At 30.4% G+C, this 23398-nt stretch overlaps 1 protein-coding gene across 2 annotated transcripts in view; it reads left to right on the top strand.

Moving 5' to 3' along the window:
• ssh (Protein phosphatase Slingshot) overlaps positions 1-23398 on the top strand; it is a 161537-nt gene that overhangs the window by 35917 nt on the left and 102222 nt on the right. The window contains exon 1 of one of the 2 annotated variants that reach the window (XM_018505742.1): positions 3318-3747. The exons of the other annotated variant lie outside the window; for it this stretch is intronic. Coding sequence (XP_018361244.1) covers positions 3665-3747 — 83 coding nt within the window. The 5' untranslated portion in view covers positions 3318-3664. Of the gene's footprint in view, positions 1-3317; positions 3748-23398 lie in introns of those variants that run through there. 2 annotated transcript variants of the gene reach the window in all.

Here is a 23398-nt window from a genome sequence, read left to right as displayed (position 1 = left end):
ACATCTTAATGATTATTTATAAAAAAATATAGATTCGCAATAGATCGTCTTTTAAAAATATCTATTATTTCTAATTATTATAGCGAAAGTATCAGATATAGTCGATTGTTTAAATATATAACTAATTGTTCTAATTTTCATTGCTTATTCTAAATCACAGTTGTTTTTAATTATACTTGTTATTTTATAAACGAACACATACACATACATATATGAATTCTATTATAAACGGGACATAAAATATTTGAAACGTTTCGAGTTTCTGTCTAAAATCAATTATCATGTACAGTCAAGTAATAATTAATTGAATATCTAGATTATTTTTTGTTGTATATAAGGTATAATGTATTTATTACATAAAGAAACAGCAATAGTAACTGGTGCAGTACGTCAATGGTGACAGATGTTCATTGTAAGAAAATAAGAGCATTGTACACGGAGAGAATTTTTTCTTAGAATTTATACTAAAAGTATGGTAGTATTGGAGCAACATTGTATTTCGAAGAATTTTATGTAAATTTTTCTTATTCATTAATAAAACTATAATAAAATATAAAATAAATTTGATTATTTTTACTGAAGCATGATATAAATCTTTAAAATCTTATATTGTACCACAGCTACCTTATATTTTCAGGGTAAATTAAAAAAAAATTTTGATTGTATATGGATCAGATACACTGAGGATGGCTCGAATGTGAGCCGAACGTCTGATTTTTTTCGTATTTAATAAATAATTTGCTCGCACGACTTACAGCGAAAAAACTCACATTAGCCTGTTCTCTGTTTATATTTTGACATTCTCGAGAGTTTATTTGTATTTCTTATATTAAAAAAATTTCCGTGGATAGTAAACTTTTTGAGATGTTATATTTTTATGACACTATTCCTTCTATAGAATTTTTTATATTTTTTTATTCGTCTGTATCTTTAAAAGGTCGATTGAGATATTGATCTGCCTATTAATCATTGCTTGACTGTGTATGAATAATCAATTTTATAGACAGAGGTAGAAACACTTATTGATTGACCGTATTTGGTAGATGTCTTTTACTATTTCATTCGAATTTAAAAGTAGGATGTTAGAAATTCCAATGAACTTTGCTATTGATCGCTGGAAATCTGACGAATGGATAAGTCGTTGTTGTAATAATGGAAATAAGAAACGCGTCACCGTTTGCGAATCTCGAATTAGAATGCACTCGCTGCCTTTTGATCTGTTTGTGCAACTGACTATAATGCCCTTAGGTGCTATGCAATTGGCTCTCTCGTTACGGACAATTGCTATAATACTACGTGCGTCGTGTAACACGCAATACATTTCTGTAAATACATTCGATGGCATAATGTAATAACTCCGAGGTGAGATTGCTCGTTGATTAAAGACTACTTTGCGCCATTAAGTCCAGTTTATATACCATGTTTTTTTGCCAGATTAATATCTTTTAATATACAAGTGCGATAAAACATTCGAAAGAGAAGATCGAGACAGACACGACGTTGATTGACGCTTATGCCGTCGCCTCCTAAATTACACAGTTTAAGAGACATTCATTGCCTTCGTCTAGCAAGTACCATATATCTTTCACATTTCGAATGACATGCACAGACAACTCAATAATTAGAATTTATTCAATGAGATGTAATATTTTTGAACGTCTTTCATAAAATTTATGTAGCACAATCTCGTGTAGATTTACAAAATTTGGGTTAAACTTAACACATGTACTTGTTTCAAACGTATGCACTCCAATTTTTATGTTAATTTAACACAAGAAAAATATATTAGAAAGTAACATAAAAATTAAGTAAAAAAATTGACACAAAAAATGTAAAACTCTTTGATATAATTTAAAAATAAATTATGGAAACATATTTCTTCAGTAAAATTTTTGTTAAAGAAAAATCTTGTAAGCTGACTAAATAATTATTAAATGAAAGAAATATATAGTTCTTTCATATAACTCTTCTTTAATAACACTGTAAATATATAGGTATATTTGTAAGTCAATACACATACACATATATCTGAAGTGTTCAGGTTAATGATTTCATGAGGGTGAAACGCATGACGGCAAATCACCAAGGTCTTCTCGCGTTTTCTGTAATTACTTCATTCTAAAAACTCAAGGAAAAAATTGAAAACGTCGACTGACAGACTGCTATGATCATTAATAATACGATGGCACGTTAATTAAAAGAATTAACGTGTTTTGTCATTGAAACGTCGTTATTAATTGAAAACACCGTGCTCGAAACAAGATTTTTTAATAAAAGGTTACGATTTATACGATTTTAAAAAAGGTTACATGTATCACATGATTTTTTAAACGAAAGGAAATTATACTCTATTATTTAAAAAATGACATTTATATAAAAACGTAATTTTCTATTATTACCGTGAATGAGTTAAGTGAATATTATCCTATGAATAATTAAAAGTAAATTGACTTAACTTCATAAAAAAATCGTTAAAATCATCACAATCTAAAAAGGGTATTTTAAAAAATCATCAAAATTGTCATAACTAAAAATAGTAGTTTTTTTAAGATCTGTGAAATGAAAATGATAAAATCAAAATGACATTTTATCATGTTAAAAGTATGTTTTTTTTTACGATTGATACATTATTTGATTGAGTCAATAATTTTCTGTCAAATTAAACGATAAGTTTTCTCCTTTTCTCCGTGAAACTTAATTCTTTATCTTACATATTTATTTATCAACATATTTAATTACTTAATATAACATGAGAATATGAAGTGAATATAATTATCAATTATTCACTACAATCTCAATCGTTAATTGTTATATTAATTATTAGATTAACGGAGTGTGTAATCTATCTACATTGTTTATTACTTCTCAAATCATACCACAAGGATATACATTGTACACAAGGACTATTTAAACAATCAAAAAAGGAATATGTTACATAAATCTGTAGAATATGCGTCCAATGGCCGGTTTTGCGTAATTATTTAAAACACTAACACTGAAGATGACCCGATAAAGAAGTCGAAACGTTTGTTACAGTAAACATATGTTGAAAATTGTTCATCGTAGCCCTTCTAAAACACTTTCTTTATTTTCAATTTATTTTCAATTCATTATCTATTTGTTAATTTTAATTCTCTTACTCACTTTTGAAGTAAAGAAACGATATGTACATAAATTGCACATTGCGATATACGCAATGAAAATGTGTTATATGATGCCGGTTTGGTACACAGTGAAACTCCTCTCTTCGTTCCTGCGTGAGGAGGCTGCGCGCGCGGTGCGCCTGCTCCGGGCCTTCAGTTGCCTCCAGTTGTCTCGCGACTTTTCATCGATGAAAGTCGCCCGCGTGTCGGTACGGCGTGATACGCCTCTCGCTTTCGCTCGCGCGGATGCGTGACCTGTCGCGCATCGTGAACCCGGCGCGAAGTGGAACAGTGCTCGCGCGCCTCCCGGAGTCGTCGTTTCGCCTTTGTCGCGACGCGCGCCGGTCCTCCCGACGGGGACGATGTCTCGGGGATACGCGACGTTCTGAAACGCCGTCAAGGCGACGAGCAACCGCGTTTTAATGTTCCGCTCTGCCTACGAGACGAGTGCCGCGGTGAAAAATTGATGGAGTCGAGCGGTTAGCTGTCGAGTGCGCGGAGTGTCCTGTGAACTGATTTCGATGGTCTTTGAAAATATCGAGATGAGGAACCCTGCGGGGTTCCTGCTCGAGGACGCCAGGCACGGATACATCCAATACATTAGGTATGTTTCTTTCGTCCGTAATGTGTCACGCCGCATATTTTGCTGATTGAGGATCGAGCCGGCATGAATTGATACTAATCCAGTTAGCGAAACGTTCGTTTAAAGCGGCTTCGATGTATAAAAAGTTCTGAGACAAAGATAGAGGATGAACATCGGCTGAACACTAGTCGTAAGACGTTCACGAGATCGAGGTTTGTTTACGTCACGACTATGACTGATTTAGAAATAGACATTGAGAGACACTTATCTGAGATTAGGTGAAACTCTAAAGACTTTATAACAGAGTCTAGCCATGACAAACATCTTTTTGGCCCGTCGTTTTTGTCAACTTCAGTAAGATATATAAGTTAGAATGAGATAGCATATATAAAAACAGACAGTACACATAGCATTCTTTCTCATCTTGTTTTGACAAAATTGCTCGTGACCAGACTCTGTTATTGGAGGGTCTCTAGGTGAACTAAATGGTCAATGTAGTTTGGCCCGAGTGATAAGAATATCACGCCAGCTCTGCATGAATCGTTGTAATGTCTATAATTGCGTAAGCGTAAACGGAAGAAAATTTTAATAAGTTTTGTTTTATTAGTACTAACCAAACATTTACTTATAGTAAATAAATATTTACTCTATTAAAATATTTATTAAAAAGAATAATACTTAAATCAAATTAATGGTTTTTATAGCAAATAAATATATGTCTACATTTAGTTGGTATTATACAAACAAATATTTATTAAAATTTAATACATTTCTTTTTCAATTTAAATAACTAATTATAACTTTGTAAGTGGTTGTGGTTGTAAGAATTGACCAATTAGAGTCGAATATTTTCCTTATATTTCGCTGTGACTGGTTAATTCTTAGTTCTTACAACTACGACTATTTACAACTGTACTTATACAGTTGTAGAATGAGCTTACCGTTCATGCCGCGGTTCATTATCAAATGCGTATTTTGAGTCTTTACGAGTATACCAAATACGCTATGCAAATTGATCCTGCAGAAACGCTAAATATTTAACAATGCACATCATGATTTACGTATTAATGTCCGTTTCTTCGATGCTCCCGGTCTTAACCACATCACTGTTTATTTATGTACAACTGCTAATATTGTCATTGATACAAGCAGTTGTGTAAATAGAAGTCTGCAATAAAGGCATTCAGAACTTTCATACTTGACGCTCGAGTGTTATTAATTAATTGTTTTTATAATTAATTTTTAAATATATCTTGTTTTAAAAAATATTTCGCAATTTCCTGATCGTGATGTTTATGTGAAGTGTTTTTGAATTTTATTTAACGCAAATATTTGCTTTGACGTGAACTTTCTTCTTTAGAATTTTTAAAATAGAAAATGATTAGAAATATTAATTTGTGTGACAAGTTTAATTATTGCCTATAATTTTATCAGAAGAAACCTTAAACAAATAAGAGTCAATACGTGGTTAAAATTGAAAACAGAGAATTATTTGAAAGGCATACGCCACAACGCAAGATGTTGGTAGCTATTGTTTTATATTTGAATCGAATTCACATTAATAAACATTTCGGTCTTAAATTAGACCATCTTCAGTATTACAATACTTTTCCCTATCACTTACGCATACGTATATATTATGTTCAATAATTAAAGACGAATCGTGGATTATCTGACTAAGCGTATAATAATAGACAAATTCCTCTGGAGCGTAGGATGAAACAAATTTTGGACTACCTTCACTTTTTAGTTAATTCTCCTGAGAAAATATATTTATAAACAAGCATTTTTGCGTGATCAATTTTACAAAATATAACACGTGTAATAAACTCAAATTTGCGTCTTTTGTTCGAATATATACGTATGTGTAAGTGATAGGGAAAAATATTGTAATACTGAAGATGGTCTAATTTAAGACCGAAACGTTTATTAATGTGAATTCGATTCAAATATAAATTAATAGCTATCAACATCTTGCGTTGTGATGTACATGCCTTTCAAATAATTCTCTGTTCTTAAGACAATTAATCATCTTTTTGTAGATTTATCAAAGAAGTAATATATTATTTTAATATGAGGAGAAGATATCAGTTTGATTTTACATAAAGAGACGAACGAATAGTACGTAACAAATTCAGATCAGCCTGTTTAATGTAGCGATAAGAATAAGGACTTCCTGTATACTATATGTTATGTATGTATACGTAACGCCGGATTGCGTTGTAAAACGGAGCCGTAAATCAAGTGTCATTTTCAAAGTACAGTAAAACGGGTATCGAATGAACATTGTTCGCACGATAGGAGACCGCGTGAACGATCTAATCCGGAGGGACGATCGATAATACGCCTTAATCCTACCAGCGTAGCAAAGTCATTGCTCATTTTGCAGCATAAGCTTAAAAGATTATTGTGGATTATAACGGAAAATTTCTTCGGTTGCAAATCCGTATCGCACACCAAAAGTAATCACATATGTTGGAGCAATGAATTGGAATAAATTATTTCGCAAGAATGACGTCACTTTCAAATAAAATATTGATTTCTATGAATTGATTTAGTCTCTAAAATGTAATTAAAATGATATGAGACGAGAAAAATATTTGATTGTCTATTTAGCATCAGTTTGAAGCAATATATAAACAATTTATAATCTTGTAAGTAATACATTAATTTTCACCAACGTAGATTAACTTTAATCTCGGTTCAACTTACTCTTTGTCTTTTTCTAACCTTTAGAGTTAGGAAAAAACGAAGAGTAAGTTGAACCGAGATTAAAGTTAATCTACGTTGGTGGAAATGGGCGCATAAGATATTAATTACACGTAAATTAAAATCTTACAGTATAACATTTTAATCTTTTATGTAGATACTGTTAAAAAATATTTCCAATTAAGCTTATTTCCTGATGGAATTTTATTCAATTGCATCGCTTTTTACTATTATTTTATTTTAGTATGTACGAGTGAGAAATCTTGCCGTGAATGATGTCAGACTCCGGCATAACTGTAGACCAAAAGGATCATTTACAACTTCTTTTTATATTTTTCGCCATGAACTTTCTGGTTGACCGACAATTACTTGGTTAACCGTTAGGAAATAACGGTTTACAGAAAACAACGAATTTTGCTTTTTTTTATCGATATATATAGTAGTATCTTCTGGAATATCGACAACGTTGGATTATGTAATTAACTGTTTGTTGCACGATGTGTCACATACAGGATGCATTCGATCAATTGCACTTGTTTATGACAATAGATATTACAGGAACAATTAAATTAGATTTACGAGAGATATGAATTCACTTGGAAGTATTTAACAATTGGTAATATTCGTTGATGACAATTTTTCTATATTTTTTAATATATCGATTCAATGATCACATATATAATACGTGTTTCGAAGAATAAAAGCAACAAAGCAACGACCCACTTTTGAACATATCGATGTTTGTTATTGGTTGAATAAGGCTCTTTGTTTATTTATATTATTTACATACTAATCAGTCGATTCCCAAATAATTAAATTATTGTAAATCTTTATAATTGTGAATTATTATCTAGCAATTAGCATTAAAATGTTAGGTAATAATATTTACAGAGTAATTGAGAATATATGCTAATTTTATATAATATATACTAATTCTGTATAATATGGGTATTTTTTAATTAAATCTTCTCAAATAATGGCTTTTACAAGCAATAACTCGCAGCTTTTCTCATGGTTACTGATTTATTTTCGATTAGCTCGCGTTTCTTTCGAAATACCTTTTTGCAAAAAGTGATTCTGCAATAAGGGTTAATTGAGAGATTAGAAATTACGCAGGAGAGATACTCCTCGTACCGTTAGCAATGGTCCAGTTTAAGATGGTCGGATACTTGGCAACGCAGCCTTCACCGGCATACGAACCGTATTCTTTGTTGTTTCTTTTTTCGAACGGCAAGGGTCCCTAACTGATCCTCCGTCTACAACAGACTCCAGCTTATAATATGCCAACCTCAGTGAAGTATTCAGTCTGAGAAATTGCAATTGATTGATCGGTATAGCCAGAGAGAAATATTTTATATAAATTAATTGAATAGTCTGTATAAACGAATGAGTTAAATCGCACAACGAGAGATTTATTTAACTTAATAAATAAATACAATTCACGATAAAAAGAGCAGTAAATATATGTATAATATATGTAACATTTTAATATCTTTATTATAATCGTGAATAATTTTGAATAATATCAAATTTGAAAGATAAATGTTGTAATTAATAATTCGAATTTTGCAAATGGTTAATATTAAATTATATTGTACTTTATATTTTAAGATGATTGACATTTTGTAAAAAAATGTATTCTTTATTTTATGAAATATATAACCATTATTGATTTTTAATTCATAAAAAATTTGCTCTCTTTTTCCAAAAAGTATCAATTAAAAATTTACAAAAAATTAAGGACAGATTTGGTTATATTTAATGTTAGAAAAGTTAATCGCATTGAGGCATAGAAGAATTCTCTATATAAGCAGGTTATTATAACACGTAAAAATTAGAAGTTCTACGAAAACATATGTATCCGAATACCAACGTGCTGTTAGTGGGTACCATGTGTTTTCTGAAAGCAGCGCTCCTTTGTCAGCATCAGCTGACTCGGAGCATCAGCTGCGCGCTTTTATATGTACGAGGTGTGAAAGGGAACCCTGATTATTTGTCAAGAGGGGTCACCATGGAAAAGAAAAGTTGAATATCTACAACTATATCTTAGAAACATTCTTTATGTATACTATGCGTGGTACGAGTATTGCATGTTTGAAAGCAAAGAAGTTTATTTTATAATAGTTTTGTTGAAAAGAAAAATAATCATGTAAAATATTTTGGATAAATATCATTCAACTTTAGTTTACCAATTGGTATTTCGGTATTATCATATAAATCTCGTTTATGTTAAACAATAAAGTATTTCAGTAAGACTATTTTTGTTTTAACAAATCATATTTTCGGTTATATGTACTATTAAGCGACAGATTTAGAATTGGACATATAAATATTCAATTGCGTTTCTATAATATATCGTTCTAAAAATCTTTAGTTTGTGTTAGAATTGAGAATAGAATTCCATTTATAATCTTATGTATTATGTAATATAAAAACATATTTGGAAACTCAGAATATATATTAAGTATTATACATGTATAAAATAATTTTATAATACATTGTAATATCAAAATATACGGCATGTATGGGCTCTCACAACATGATTCCGACTTAACTTTTACTATGGTAATACTAATTTTTATCACATAAATAAAGTAATTATTTTGTTAAACCATATTCTAACATGAAAACAGTTAATTTTTACCATGGTACGCAAACAAAATTTGCTAGGTATATTTGATTTTGTAATAAAAAATTTTTACTACAAAAAAGTGTAAAAATTACGTTATATTATTGTTTTTAAAAAAATACTTATGGCATTTAAACTTATAATTTACATGAAGACTGCATAGCTACTACCACATTATAGTAATTTTAAATATAAAATTTTCTCCGTGTACAATTAGAAATCAAATTCTATTTTGAAATCTGATTATAGCCTAAAGTGAACTTAATAGGCTAATCGATAGGCTAATATAGAACAATGGCAGTTCACGTGCTAGTTTCATGTCGCTTCGTTAAACGGACGAGTCACGAGTATTGTTACACGATGTATCTCGAGATGAGTACAGACTATCGAGTTATTCTTATTCTAATCAGTAGCGGTGATTATAAATTTGCAATCGGACATGTGGTATCTCTATCAATAACCGTTAGAAAAAGGTAGCTTTAGCTCCCGTATTGCCGCAGCTGTCCTCTGTAACATTCTATCTCGGCACTGCTCTAACGGGTCTCTCGTCGCTACGATATAAATCGTAGCGACGATTATTGCCGAGTAATCATCGGATCGAACAGTCGGTCTGTTATCTTCTTCTCCGCGTGCGGACGATACTCTCGTGCACGTCGCCGATCGTAAATCAATACTTGCGTAGCCGTTGCGAATATTAAAGTCTTATAGCCGCGAGACTGTTCGTGGACACTCCAGGTTGATATTTATAGTCGAGGAAGCCCGCAACGTCCACGTGATCGTCTTGAGATCATTAACTTCTCATTATGTAATTTCTGAGCGAAACGCCCATTAAGACCGTGGATTAATTCCATTGATATGCGTAGCCCCTTGCTATGCGATGTGATTACGAAAAAGTTCGTGTATGCAGTCGGCCGGACAGACTTGCGCTAGAGGTTTTTCTCTAATAGCTGCAAAAAATACTGAAAATGACGATTAATTTTCCTTACATCGTCTACGGAGATGCATTCCAATAAAATTGCAAAAGTGATTTAACGCGACACATTTAAGTAAGATTAACGTTTACTTATAATAGATTCTTTCAATCATTAAACAAACTTCAGTCGTAGCAATCATTCATATATATATATATATAACGTTACTTGTCATAATTTTCTGAAATAATTATTTTCTTTAGATACGCTCTTTCGTATATATTGCAATTTTATTGAATGAAAGATTATAAGTATTTTGCCATTGAAATGCATATAAATAATTCTTCAAACCTGGCAACTTTCTTTGATGAAGGTAATAAAATTGAAGAATAATTGATGAATGATCATTGGAGGCAATTGTGATAATTCATTCCTTTATAAGTTAACAAGCAGGGAGTATATGAAGTGGATTTTGCATACATATATAAAAGATAAATCGGAATTCATGAATTGCCAATAGATAATAATGCACTCATTATGTAACATCAATTGAGGAATTTTACGTATTATTACAATGCATTTGTGTTACACTAATTACACAAAAATCATTTGAAAAGTTATAATCGTTATGGTATATTTGAGCCTGGGAAAATTACAGTCATTAGATGAGATTATATTCGATTGTCATTGATTGATGTAATCAATCGGTAATCAAATATGACGGTAATAGAAGATTTGTGAATGCTGTCATTTGGCAAGTTACTTACAATTCAACAGAATAGCATTACCGTTTCTAAATTTTAATATTACATTCCTAATCAAATCTTGCGAAATATTACTATTTTTAACTTTTATTCATAATTATAATCTTGCACGTAGTTTTTCGTGTAAGAATGCGATATGATCATCGTACACACAAATCGATTATTAGTTTTAAATTTGCTTTGAAATTTTTAATCCATGATTTAAAAGTAGAAAAACTAGTTATGTCACAATATCTTATTATTTTGTGAGCGAATGCACTTTTTATTTGTATTAACATTAAATGATTTATTTTAGATAAAAGAGATAAAATAGAGAGAGTACAAAAAAGGGGGGGGGAGAGAGAGAGAGAGAGAGAGAGAGAGAGAGAGAGAGAGAGAGAGGTAAGATGAATTTAGTCAATTGCACAATAGTTGCTTTTGAAAGCCGCACACTTTAATTATCTTAAAGTGATTATTCATGTTAATCTTACAGATATTAATCGCAGATTAGCATAATCCATTTTTGCTGTTCCTTGACTTCTTAAAATCGTTTATTGCTTTTTGCTTTCGAATTGCTCAACGAATTGAGTCAGTTGAAACGCTCTGCCCACCCTGGCTTGAGGCTACTTTCCATCAATTTTCTGGACGAATACACACAATGACGTATCCGATTCATTTATGTAGATGCAATTTCTGTCTGGATAGGTTTCGTCTCATAAAATCTGTTTTCATTGTCGTTATTTCGGCTCGTAAAGACTTTCGCTTCGATGCATAGCATTGATGGAAATTTTCTTCCTCTAATGTCCATTTTTACCAATGTAAATTAATTTTAATCTCGATTTAACTTACTCTTTATCTTTTTCTGATTCTGAAAATCGGAACAAGATAAAGTAAGTTAAACCGAGATTATAAAATTAATCTACGTTAGTAGAAATGAATAAAAGACCGACATGTGTTTCGTTTTGCTCATAATATCGGCAAGCTATATTTTTCTTTAGTAAGTTATAGCATTGTTTATAATAATGTTATTAAAAACCTTTTTAAAAACTTTTATCCTTCTAAGGCTCAGTTTCACCAATGAGTAAGATTAACTTTAATCTCTCTTCAATTTACTCTTTATCTTTTTCTAATTTTAAAAATTAAAAAAAGATCTAAACAGTAAGTTGAATCAAGATTAAAGTTAATCTTATATTGGTGGAACCGAGCCTAAAAGATTTATAGGACGTAATAATCGTTTTTCTCTTATATATATAAGGATCTCGTTAAGGTCAATGACTTTTCGTAGCGCGTTTCATTGTCGCGTTCGATTATCGTTTCCACAGAATTGTACAGCAATGCGGTGTTGCTTAGAAACCGAGGCTCACAACACGGAAGTCGATATATAGCTGGCCACTATGTAATTGACAACAATGATTGCGTTTCTAATCTTTATGTGAGATAGTCGATCAAGGACGACGCCGATATATAGATGAAATCAAGTTTATCACTAAATATTTGCGCACGGTTAATATATCTTATAAAGTGATAATTGACGCGTATCATATGTTGTAAAACAGCTATCAGTATCCTCAGAAATCTATTTTGAATTAATATTTCTTTACTCTAAAAATAACTAGACATGTTTTTCAATTACTTCAATTCAACAGATGATAGATATTTATTTTACAACAATTAAAAGTCTTTGTTATTATAAAGATTCTCGCTCTCTAACTAGTATAAGTTTGACCAACCCTGATAGAAATTTTATGCAGTATACGATTGGTTATTGGGAAGTTGTACTGACTTTTATCTAGTAACTGAACAGCAAAACTGTTCAGAATACCAAAATCACAATGTAACGCTTTTCTCACGCAGTTACACAATAAAGAAGTTCAAAATCTGAATACGGTTACTAAGTAGTAAGAGAACAATAATACTAGAATAGGCTCTTCATTTATGTCATTCACATAATCTTAATTATTCTACACAAAATTAATATTATATTAACGTAAGTAAAATAAGCAAAGTATCTATACTAAAATTCTTCGTTACTCACATATATTTTATTTCTGTGGGCCTCATTCGTCATTTCTAATCTTTGATATTTACTGCTTCTAATCTCATTTTTTGCAATCTTTGTGATAGTTATACATGCTGTAAATGATTTAAATTCTTCCAGTTTTTTTCTTTGTTCTACATTTCCGTACGCATTCACGACTTTCACACATATTTAATTATTAACAATTTTACATATAACATAAAAATATATTCAGTTATATACGTATCGCAATAATATATGTGTATACACATGACATGAGCACTGCATAACTGGTAGAAAACTGGACAATTACATTTTTAGTATTGATACAAAATCTCTTGTACAGAATTGATTCAGATATTGCCTAGTAAAACTGTTTTAACTAATTTTGCCCAGTTGCTACATAGTATTTTTGTACTACAAAGAGAAATCAGTAGTACTAGATAGTAACTAACTGGGTGCTCAGTCAAACTGCACAAATTTCTACCAGGGAACTTCAATTTCTTTTACGTCAGTATTTTTTATCGATTCTCAAGATTCTAAACAAATAATAAAAATATGCTTTTTAATTAATTCTACGTTGATTTTATTTAAGCAGAATTTTACTCGAGATTTATTTGTCAAAAGATTTAGGTAACATTGGGAATTATAAGATCGCGATAAATAATAGCTTCTGATATTTCTTTTAAGAAATGGCTTTTAAGTTAAAAACAATTTGTTCTTAAAGCATTTCTCAATAAATGTGATATATTCTGTATATATAGAAATTATCTTCAGTATTTCCGCATTTGTAAAGTGCGGCAAATAATTATTTTACCGTAGAAATGTGCGCAAATACCTATAAGGCAATTCACATATACTTATATAAACATGAGTAAACTTCCTTTTACCCCGCGATAGAGTTAATGTAGAACAGCTATCGGCATCTTTGCTCAGAAATGTTCAACACGCGCGAGTTAATTGGAAACAACGACACGTTGTTCACCTACAACAGCGAAACTACTCTTTGCGGCCTGCAACTTGTGCATAACTCATTGCGCTTTTAGTGGAATCACCGCTTCATCGCGTCATCTGCTTAGAACGTACTCTGTCATCTGACGATTGCGCAACAGCTCTCAACATCGGAAACAATATGTAATCGTGTCGGACCGATGGATAAAACTGAAGATAATGTTTGCATGCAAGGTGCACACAGTGACAGAACATTGGAGGATTGCGTATCTATAATCGTGTATAATTTCCGATTTCTGTAGCCTTTGAAGTTGTTGCGGAATTTTAATTTGATATTAATGCGCGATTGTAAGCGAGCACAAATTGTCGTTGCGAATAACTGTAATAAAATAAAAACAGATTTTATATTTGCATTTTTAATATATAACTATATTTTTGTGAAATTGCAAAAATGGATGATGTCGAAATGAAACTATAAAATTTGCATTCAATCTGTATCTTTCTGTTTTTTTGTGCTTTAAATATAATTTAGAAGAAATTTAAATATATAAAAACTATAAAGACACTAAATTTAAAACAAAGAATTGGAAAGAATAAGGGCGTTAGGTGTCAGGCGCAGAAGATGTCGCGCAAATAATACACCTATGAAGCTTGAAACTTCTTTATTCAACAAATGCGCTCATTGTTAAAATGTCAGGACGTTACCATTTATTAATCAAAAATATTTTTTCATAAATGTTAAGTATTTTTCGGAATAGACCAGGTTCTTAAAAATATTGGGTATTTATTTCTAAATATTCATTTTTTTAAATTTAAGAAATTGATTTATTCAATTTATAGAGAAAACATAATATTTAATTATCTTCGCATGATATAACTGCTTTTTTCAAACTCAATTTATTCTTTGGTAATTACTCATCGTAATTACTTTTGGTCGATTCATCTCCGGTTTCCTTTCATCTTTCATGCTATTTTTTTTCTGTTAATGTCGGTATATACGCTGCAGTGTTAATCGTACTTTAAGTATTTTCATCTATAATGCCCATTTCCTGCGAACGTATTTGGACATTAAATTCGCAATTACAGAACATAATTAGTCATTAATTAGCACTAAATTACACAACATGTAAAACTCATTTGTAAGAGACAGAGGTACCTATTATTACACTTGAAATTCTCATTATGTGACGTTTTCTGGAACGTCCCCATTTCAAAAATAATATTTCCTTACAGTAATAAACAGTTACGATCTCCGTGATTTTATAAGAATCATTTCTATTTTTTGGTCTCATTATCTTTTATATATTATGGACGCATTACAAGCGTGCATAATTGGCAAATAAATCATATGGCTGTCATGCGAGCTGAAACAATGCGAATTGAAGCAATGCAAGTCTAGAGTTCTCTTAACATTTACAACACATTTACCTTATTGAGCAATCTTTTGAGAACTGAAAGATTCTGCAAAAAGAAAAAAATGCTAATTTAATCGCAATTACCGTTGCATACATACATGTACATTATTGCATTTGTTAAAATATTAAAGGATCCCACGCTACGACTCTTTTTATCATTTTTAATCTAATAAATTAAAATACATGTATGAAGCTTGAGAAAATCATGTATTTTCTTTTACTTTTTTTGTTATACATAAACTATTCATAGATTTTTATCATTAATTTACTTTGATAACATTTCGTAAAATTAAATAGGCTTTTTGAGAAACACAAAAGTATCATCTTAAAACAAAATGTGATCAGAATAACAAATTAAAATTATTATAAAAAGAGATGAAGTATTATTTAGACGCGCAATTTTTATAACTTATCAGCGCATATTTATTCGAAAGAAAGGATAAAATTTATTAATCTTGAGGTTATTCAAATAAAAATAAACACTTAATAAGAACATTTATTGCATGTGCAAGTTTGCTTATATATTGTGTACATTTATATGTTCGAAATTACGAATGAGCTTTGCAATATTTTTGCAATTTTGAACAAATAAACATGTACAGTATATGTCAACCTCGCATATAATATAAAAAATGCTCATGCACTTATGTTAGTAGGAATAATATGCACGTGGAGTAACACGTTGACACAATGTTTTCATTTTGTATGATAATGCAGCAAAATTGTTCACATACCTACGTGATTGTCATATTTCTCGCGTAGACGACAAATACATTGCGCGAATAATACAGACAAAAAAGAATAATCTGAAACATGAGGCACTTTTACTTTTGATCACATTTACTCCGGGAATTAGGAGATCCTAATTGCCGCGTTGGAAAAAGCAAGCGTTTGTTCATCAATTTTCCTTTGGACAAGTTCAAGCGAAATGGCGATTAATGTGAAACCGGTTCGGTTCAGCTGGATTTCTTAGAGATAAAACTCGTGATTCTCTTTGAAGCACGTGTTCCTGGGAAGACGATGCTCTCAGCTCTTTGTCATGCGGCCGTCCATCTGGAGTGTTTCGCTGTCTCGTGTATTTCTCTAGTGGGTACTCGTGCAAACTCACATGTTTAGATGCTAGATGTTCTTATGTTATTACTTTTAATTTTTATTTTATTTGAATTATTGCACAAAGATTAATGAACTTTATCCATGCTTTCTTAAATAAGTACACGATTGACGCTGAGTTATGAAAGTTGCGCGAGTAAATACGTCGGATTTTTTAATAATATTTTAATAATTCTAATAGTTCATTAGAATTATTAATTTTTAATTTTATTATTAATCAAGTTGTTGAAATCATTGATATTAATTGAATACTATAGACAGTACGATACAATATGTGTTATAAACAAAATAATTTACGTGTGAAACTTTATATATTAATTATATTTTTTATGTTATATACATACATGAGATACATTTTCTATTACATTATACCTACTGTTGTACACTGTTAAATTTATATAATGTCAAATTATTGTATATTCTATTTGAGTTATTTATATAATTATTTCTATGGGGGTTTACTCTGTGACATAGTCAGTATATACTGTTAATTTAACTAAAACAATGGAGTTAAACGATTTAATTCAAGAAAATGTATTAAAGACTCAAATTTAGTTTGTATTATTTACTAAGAGCATATGTATATTGTGGACGTTATTTTACTTCAAAACTAATCACAGAAATGAATTGATTTAAATTTTGACACACATGGAAGTTAAAAATGACAAAATATTATTTAATTTAAGAAACGATTATCATTGTTCCTTTGATATCTTCACTCAAAAAAGAAATGTTTAATTTTGAGATATTAAAATGTTTTATTCTTGTCTCCATTTTTTAAACACTTGAAGATGTTTTAGTTTTAAATTTTTTCAATAAACAAAATACTCTGTGTTTGGATTTAAAAATGCATAGTGTTTTAAATCCAAACAAATATGTTTTTGTTTATTGAAAAAGTTTAAAATTATAACACCTTTAAGTGTTTAAAAAATGGAGACTAGAATAAAACAATTTAATATTTTAGAATTAAATACTTCTTTTTACAGTGTAACAGTGCTTATTAAGCTGCAGATTCGAATCAGAAAACGAACGAGCACAAATAATCGCGAATAAATAGTTTGCTAGGTCTCGATGAGACTTTACTTAATCATTATTTGAAGTGATATAATAATATGCAAGTTATGGATCGTTAGGTACATTCTGAATGATCTTATTGACATATGAATCTGCCGATTTCTCGTTTCATGTGATCTTGTGGTTGCATCACTGAGCACATACGTGTCGTTTAAGCGAAAGCGATCATTTTAGCGCCAATCTTCGTTTTAAAAGAAAGTTAAACCAAAATGACGCTATTGAGTCCACGTTTTCAATCTTGTTACCGAAGAAAGCAGGATGCGTGAACGCATGACGCGGCAAGACTAACGCGTGAAACCGGTTATTTTTAGTAATAGAGGTATTCGGAAACTTATGCCACTTTCTCGCGACCTATGTATGTTATCTAACTTAAAAATTGTTACACTATAAACGTGTATATGCTTGCACACAGAAAAGTACATAGTGTATGCCAATAATGATTATTTGTTTCAAATATTTCCAAAGTTTAGATATCCGTAAATCTATTATAAGTTCATTATATACAAGCATCAAATTGATTCGAAATGTATTCTTTATTTTAGTAAGTTTAATACTTTAAAAAATTATTAAATTCAAACAAATTCGATTTGCTTGTTTTATAAATTCACTTTTTCAATTTTATAATATTCTTCAAAAGAAAATTAATTCTTGGTTTGAGTACATAATAATAAATTTTTGTAAAATTTATAATATTAATATATTTTAAGATTATTATCATGAAGATATTCTTTATTAAAGATAACCGTTACTTGAGGGAAAGTAAATTACTTTCTTAGCAATAGAACGATATTCTTTTGTATATGTGATATCGATCGGACGTCTATATATGCGCTATCCTGTTATTATTCTGGATAAGATTGCAAACTATTGTAGTGTCCGCTTTTCAATGTTTCATTTATTTCATTTTACGCAATACAATTTGAATTCTAATGACTATAGTGGTATGCTATTGAGATATCATCATGCAAATATTATTGCAAATGATTTCGCTTGTGTTGATACGTTATAATGCGATCGTATTCTGAATCAATGATATTTTACTTTCTTTTCGTCTTCGATTATAATTCTATACAATGTAAAATATATATACTTGGAATGTTCGTATGATTTATAAAGTTTGGAATTGTGTATTGTATCTATGAAAGAGTTATTTTCTGATAGTTGGCTATTTTTTAGAATATTTTTTTAATGAATAAACTAGCTTCTATTTTTTTTACGATTAAAAAGTCTTTCCAAAATATATTTTTTAGAGATATCTAACATAAATATAATGAAATGTATAGGTATATTAAATTTTAATTTGGTTTTGAAACATTTTTTTATTTTTTATTGAATAGAGTCTTTATAACTTTTCTTCTGATTGGAAAGAATGCGAAGAAGGTAATCGAAATTATTTAACACATTAGTTGCCATTAGAACCATCGAGAGATAAGAAGTTTATCTCTGTGCCATGAAGATCTCATGTAGGTATTCCTCAATACGTATATGAATATTAGTGTTCTCTATTGGCATGACCCCTGTGTTGCGCTCCAAAATTCAATTCTGTCAACTCCGAGTATTATTTTATCCTTGCTGGTCATCGAATAAAGATAAAGGGCACTCGGAGTTGACAGAGTTAAGTTTTGGAATGCACCCCTGCACTGAAAAATAAAAATATAGTCACTTTTAATAAATATTTAGTTCAATACTGCCAACTAAACATTTACTTACAGCGAATAAATATTTGTTCAGTAAAAAAAATGATTGAATTAAATCAAATTAATATTTCTTGTATCAAATATAAATCTTTATATTTAATAAATATTTAATTGGCAGTATTCAACTAAATATTTATTAAAATTGACTATTTTTTTCAGTGTGGGTATAATATAATCACTTTTATTTTATATGGCGACAGTCAATGTGTTAAAGTAATCTAATTTATCCCGTAACTGTCTCCACAAATTGATGTATAAAATAGATGAAATCGTTTCAGTTTATTTTTTGCACTTTACGTGCTAGCAATATCGGCCGTTTAACAATTTTCACTTTATTTTATCGAACAATCTAATCAATTACTTGCCCACTCGGCTTAACGTTTATCCGCGGGCACGCGCGCTTTTACTCTTATCCTTGTTGGACAATTTATTCCGCCGATTACGTGCTTTACGACAACTTTCTCTGAGGACAAGAGAAGAAGCGAGGATAATCGACGAGATCGAGAATTCGCGGGGAAAGAAAGTCTATCGGAATTTCTAGCAAAGAGCAGCGCATTATACTGTAGACGTGCGTAAAGATTTTTTTTTTAAGAATTAACCGCATTTACTCTATTCCGTTTTATGCTTGACGCGAACCACGATGACTCTGTGAGTTTCAGAGAAATTGATTTCGTACGATCGATTACTCTGTGAGTTGTGGAACTGATGGAAATCCTGATTCATATCTCGCGGATACTTTTTATACGTCATCGGTACGAAATTAATAATGATAGTACATATGTTACATCAGACTGAGCAATCATTTCAAGATTTGAGAAAATTAAAAAAATGAATTTAAAATTATATTGTAAAGCAATAATACATTATATATAATTTACAAATATACCTACATAAATTTATGTGCAATGTATCTCTTATATTTTTTTTATAATTTATAGTTTTTTATAACTTTATTTTTTATGGTATATTATTTACAAAATACAATAAAGATGTAATTGTATTTATCTATATTTATATTATTTTTATATTACACAAATCATAAAAATCTTGAAAATATAAGAATATGATAATAATGTAAAGAATTTAATACTATCATGCGCAAGGAATCAGAAATGCCAGAAGTGAAAAATTATAGATAATAATTCAAGCTGTTTGTGACTCGATATCTCAGAAATTAGGTCCACTGTGAAAATCACGCGTCACATTTACGCAATCCATAAGACGTTTCGCGCATGTACATCGTGATCCGTCGGAAAATGTAAGAACTAAACTTCGATCAATAAATTTGCCGAATCATTGGCGGTAATCGCCACGTAATCTCCGTGCATCCTCTCATTATTCCGCGTTGTCCACGATCGGGCAGTTAAACGGCCGCGTAATTGTCTCAGTCGAAGGTGGAATAACTGTCAGAATCGAGTAAGCATGAGAGGTCCTCATTACGCCACTCTTGTGATTACAAACGATTCTCTCTTTGGAAAACCTCGTAGCGCCGCTAAAAGATGTTTCCACGGACAATGTTCACCATCCCGCATGAAGTGTGACTGTTGAGACACAGCAAGACATAAAATAAAGTACGATTTACGAACTACTTTGATCATACGATCAAAAGGATTTTCCAAGAAATGGAGGTCGTTCTCCATGGGTATTTTTGGAAATTTTACTGCTTCGCCAAACCAGAATTTAAATCTGTCAGAGCAAACAAGTCCTTTTTATAAATTTCCATATATAATAAAGACGTGTAAGGCATTGGAGATGCGTAAGGAATGCTAAAACGTATCACGCAATTAAACAACTACACTATTAATAGATAAAACGAATGATTAATGGCTATATCTAATCTGGATATATAGCTTATATGTATAGTGACGAAGAATAAAAAATATTAACGAAAATACAATTTTTAATATTCGGATATTTATTTTTGCTCGTATTTTATTTTAATATTCCTCTGTCTTTTAGACTCATCTTTGCGATACCAATTTTGGCGACTTTGTATTGCTTGCGTAAACATGTAAGTGATGAGTAAGATTCATAAAACTTAACGTGGAAGAACAAATTAATGCGCGCAATAAATTTGCACTAAATGTGCCTTATATGATAAAAACTCAATTTACATAACAACATACACGGGTTAACGCCTTCTTGATTATTCGTGTAATATACTGCCTATAACCATAAAATTTATGCATGTTGGTCATTTACGTATTTACTACGTCATGTAAGATCTGCATCGACTATTGACACATTACTACATCACATAAAATATACTATTGATTATTACGTAAAAAATATAAAATGGTGATTATTTATAGCATATTGTACATCTTACAAGTTTATTACGCTGCCCAATGAGTCAGTGTCTAATAAAAGAGGTAGATAAATGACTTTTAATTATAAAGTGTAGCGGTAAACAACAGTTTTAACTTTTAAAAAGATATAAAAGGAGCGTTATCGGTAATCCATAAGAATCTTAAAACGAATTAAACATTGTATGATGTTATATATATATATATATATAAAATTTAATTTATTGATATGAGAGTTTTAATCTCTTTAATGCGTTTTAGATATATATTTGTCATCAATTGGATATAATTTGAATTTTGAAAAGATAAGTGCTAAATTAAATTCATGTAAAAATTCACTGTCAGTGGTAGTATTTTATAAGCATTTCGCGTGCAAATATCGACATGTATGCAAAGGACAGACTTTGATTAATTCGGGCTGTCGATCACAGTCGAACAGACTGGGAAGTAGTCTTCCGGTTGACGACGCGCTCTGGGCAACCACCGGACGCTCGCTCGATTATATCCGTAATTCTACTATATGATACGTAAATCGGAACTATTACAAATGTGACATATCCTAAGCATTACAGTTCTGTAACATTATGTACGCAATCTTTACATTCATAAATGCTCATAATATTCTAAATGCTCATAGTATTCTAAACAGGTTATAAGATATCGGGATAGAAATTTATACACAATGCGTAAAATATATTTATATATAAAATAATGAATAATTAATGCATAAATTGAAAAGTATAATATTGAGTGTTGCAATATTTATTTTTAACGCTACTTTGTTATTTATTTAATAATAAATAATCGTATATACTTGGGCAGTTATTGCCGATTCACTTAAATCACACATTTCGGAGTTTTTTTTGTAGACAAAAATTTACAATAGACAAAATCCTAAAGTGCCCTAGAGAATTATTATATAGAGATATATTAATTATTTCTAATAAATTTTAATCGCGCATTTTAAATTGTGCACATTTATTTATTCTTAGAGAATAATAGTTTTTTAAATCTTAAATTTGTTATTATATTTTATTAATAATTATTTTATATTACGAAGCACGAAAAACTCGCAATGATTTCGAATTGAATTGAACTATATCGATCTAGGTTATTGTTCAAGTGCATGTCATTAATTTCTATTCTCTATACAGTGAAAATGCGTTTCAGTTTATCCGGCTTACGTATTGGTGATGCCGCGTCATACGAAAAGAGAACACATCGGATGCGTTCAAGGTAATTCGTGTTTTATCGTTAAACCGTGGTCAGGCACCGTGAAAGATACGCAGAAAGTGCTATTCTTGCCCTTTCTTGACGACGTCAGAGAAGAGCCACGCTTAAAAGTTTCTTCATCGCCCCGGTAACGCGATATTAATCCGCTGACGAAACATGCCATTGTTCTGTACTTATAAGCATACTAATATTTTTACTATGTAATATTAAATTATCTAAAATTGATGCAAATAATAATATTATAATAATATAATACCATACAATACAGATATAAAGATATAGCAAATTTAATTTTTATAAAGAGATTTATTCGTGATAGAAATTATCATCAGTTTGAATTTGCAAACGGACACGGAACGTTTAAATTCAGCATATGATTGTTTATTTACAAAAGTTTAGTTTTCAATCTTTCCATTTTATTCTAATTGTCCGCGGTCATTTGATGAGATGCGAGTATCAATATGTAAGATAGGACATTCGCTTGTTGACTGGCAACATGACAAGTAACGTTGTAATCTTATAGAACTAACAATATATCATATAAGTAAAATGTTAAGTTTTAAATTAAAATTTATTTAATAAGTAAGAATTGTTAAATTCATATGACTATGTAGTGTTCTAGGGAGTTCAATGATGTAGATAGTAGGTACCCGTGTAGAAATTTGTTAGGGATTTCACTATGTAACATATTTCTGATGAGGCTCTTATCGGGATTTGATAGGAATGCCATAAGTAAGGCTTCCTTATTTATATCTGATGAAGCCCTTATCGGGATTTGATACACTCAGAAAAAAGTTTTGTTGATATATGACCAACAAAAAGTTTTTCGTTGTCCTAACCAAAATTTAGTTATGCTAACAAAATTTTTTGTTAGAAT

This window comes from Trachymyrmex cornetzi, unplaced genomic scaffold (genome assembly GCF_001594075.2).
Source record: "Trachymyrmex cornetzi isolate Tcor2-1 unplaced genomic scaffold, Tcor1.1 scaffold210, whole genome shotgun sequence".
NCBI lineage: Eukaryota > Metazoa > Arthropoda > Insecta > Hymenoptera > Formicidae > Trachymyrmex > Trachymyrmex cornetzi.
This window is presented reverse-complemented; position numbering and strand designations above follow the sequence as displayed.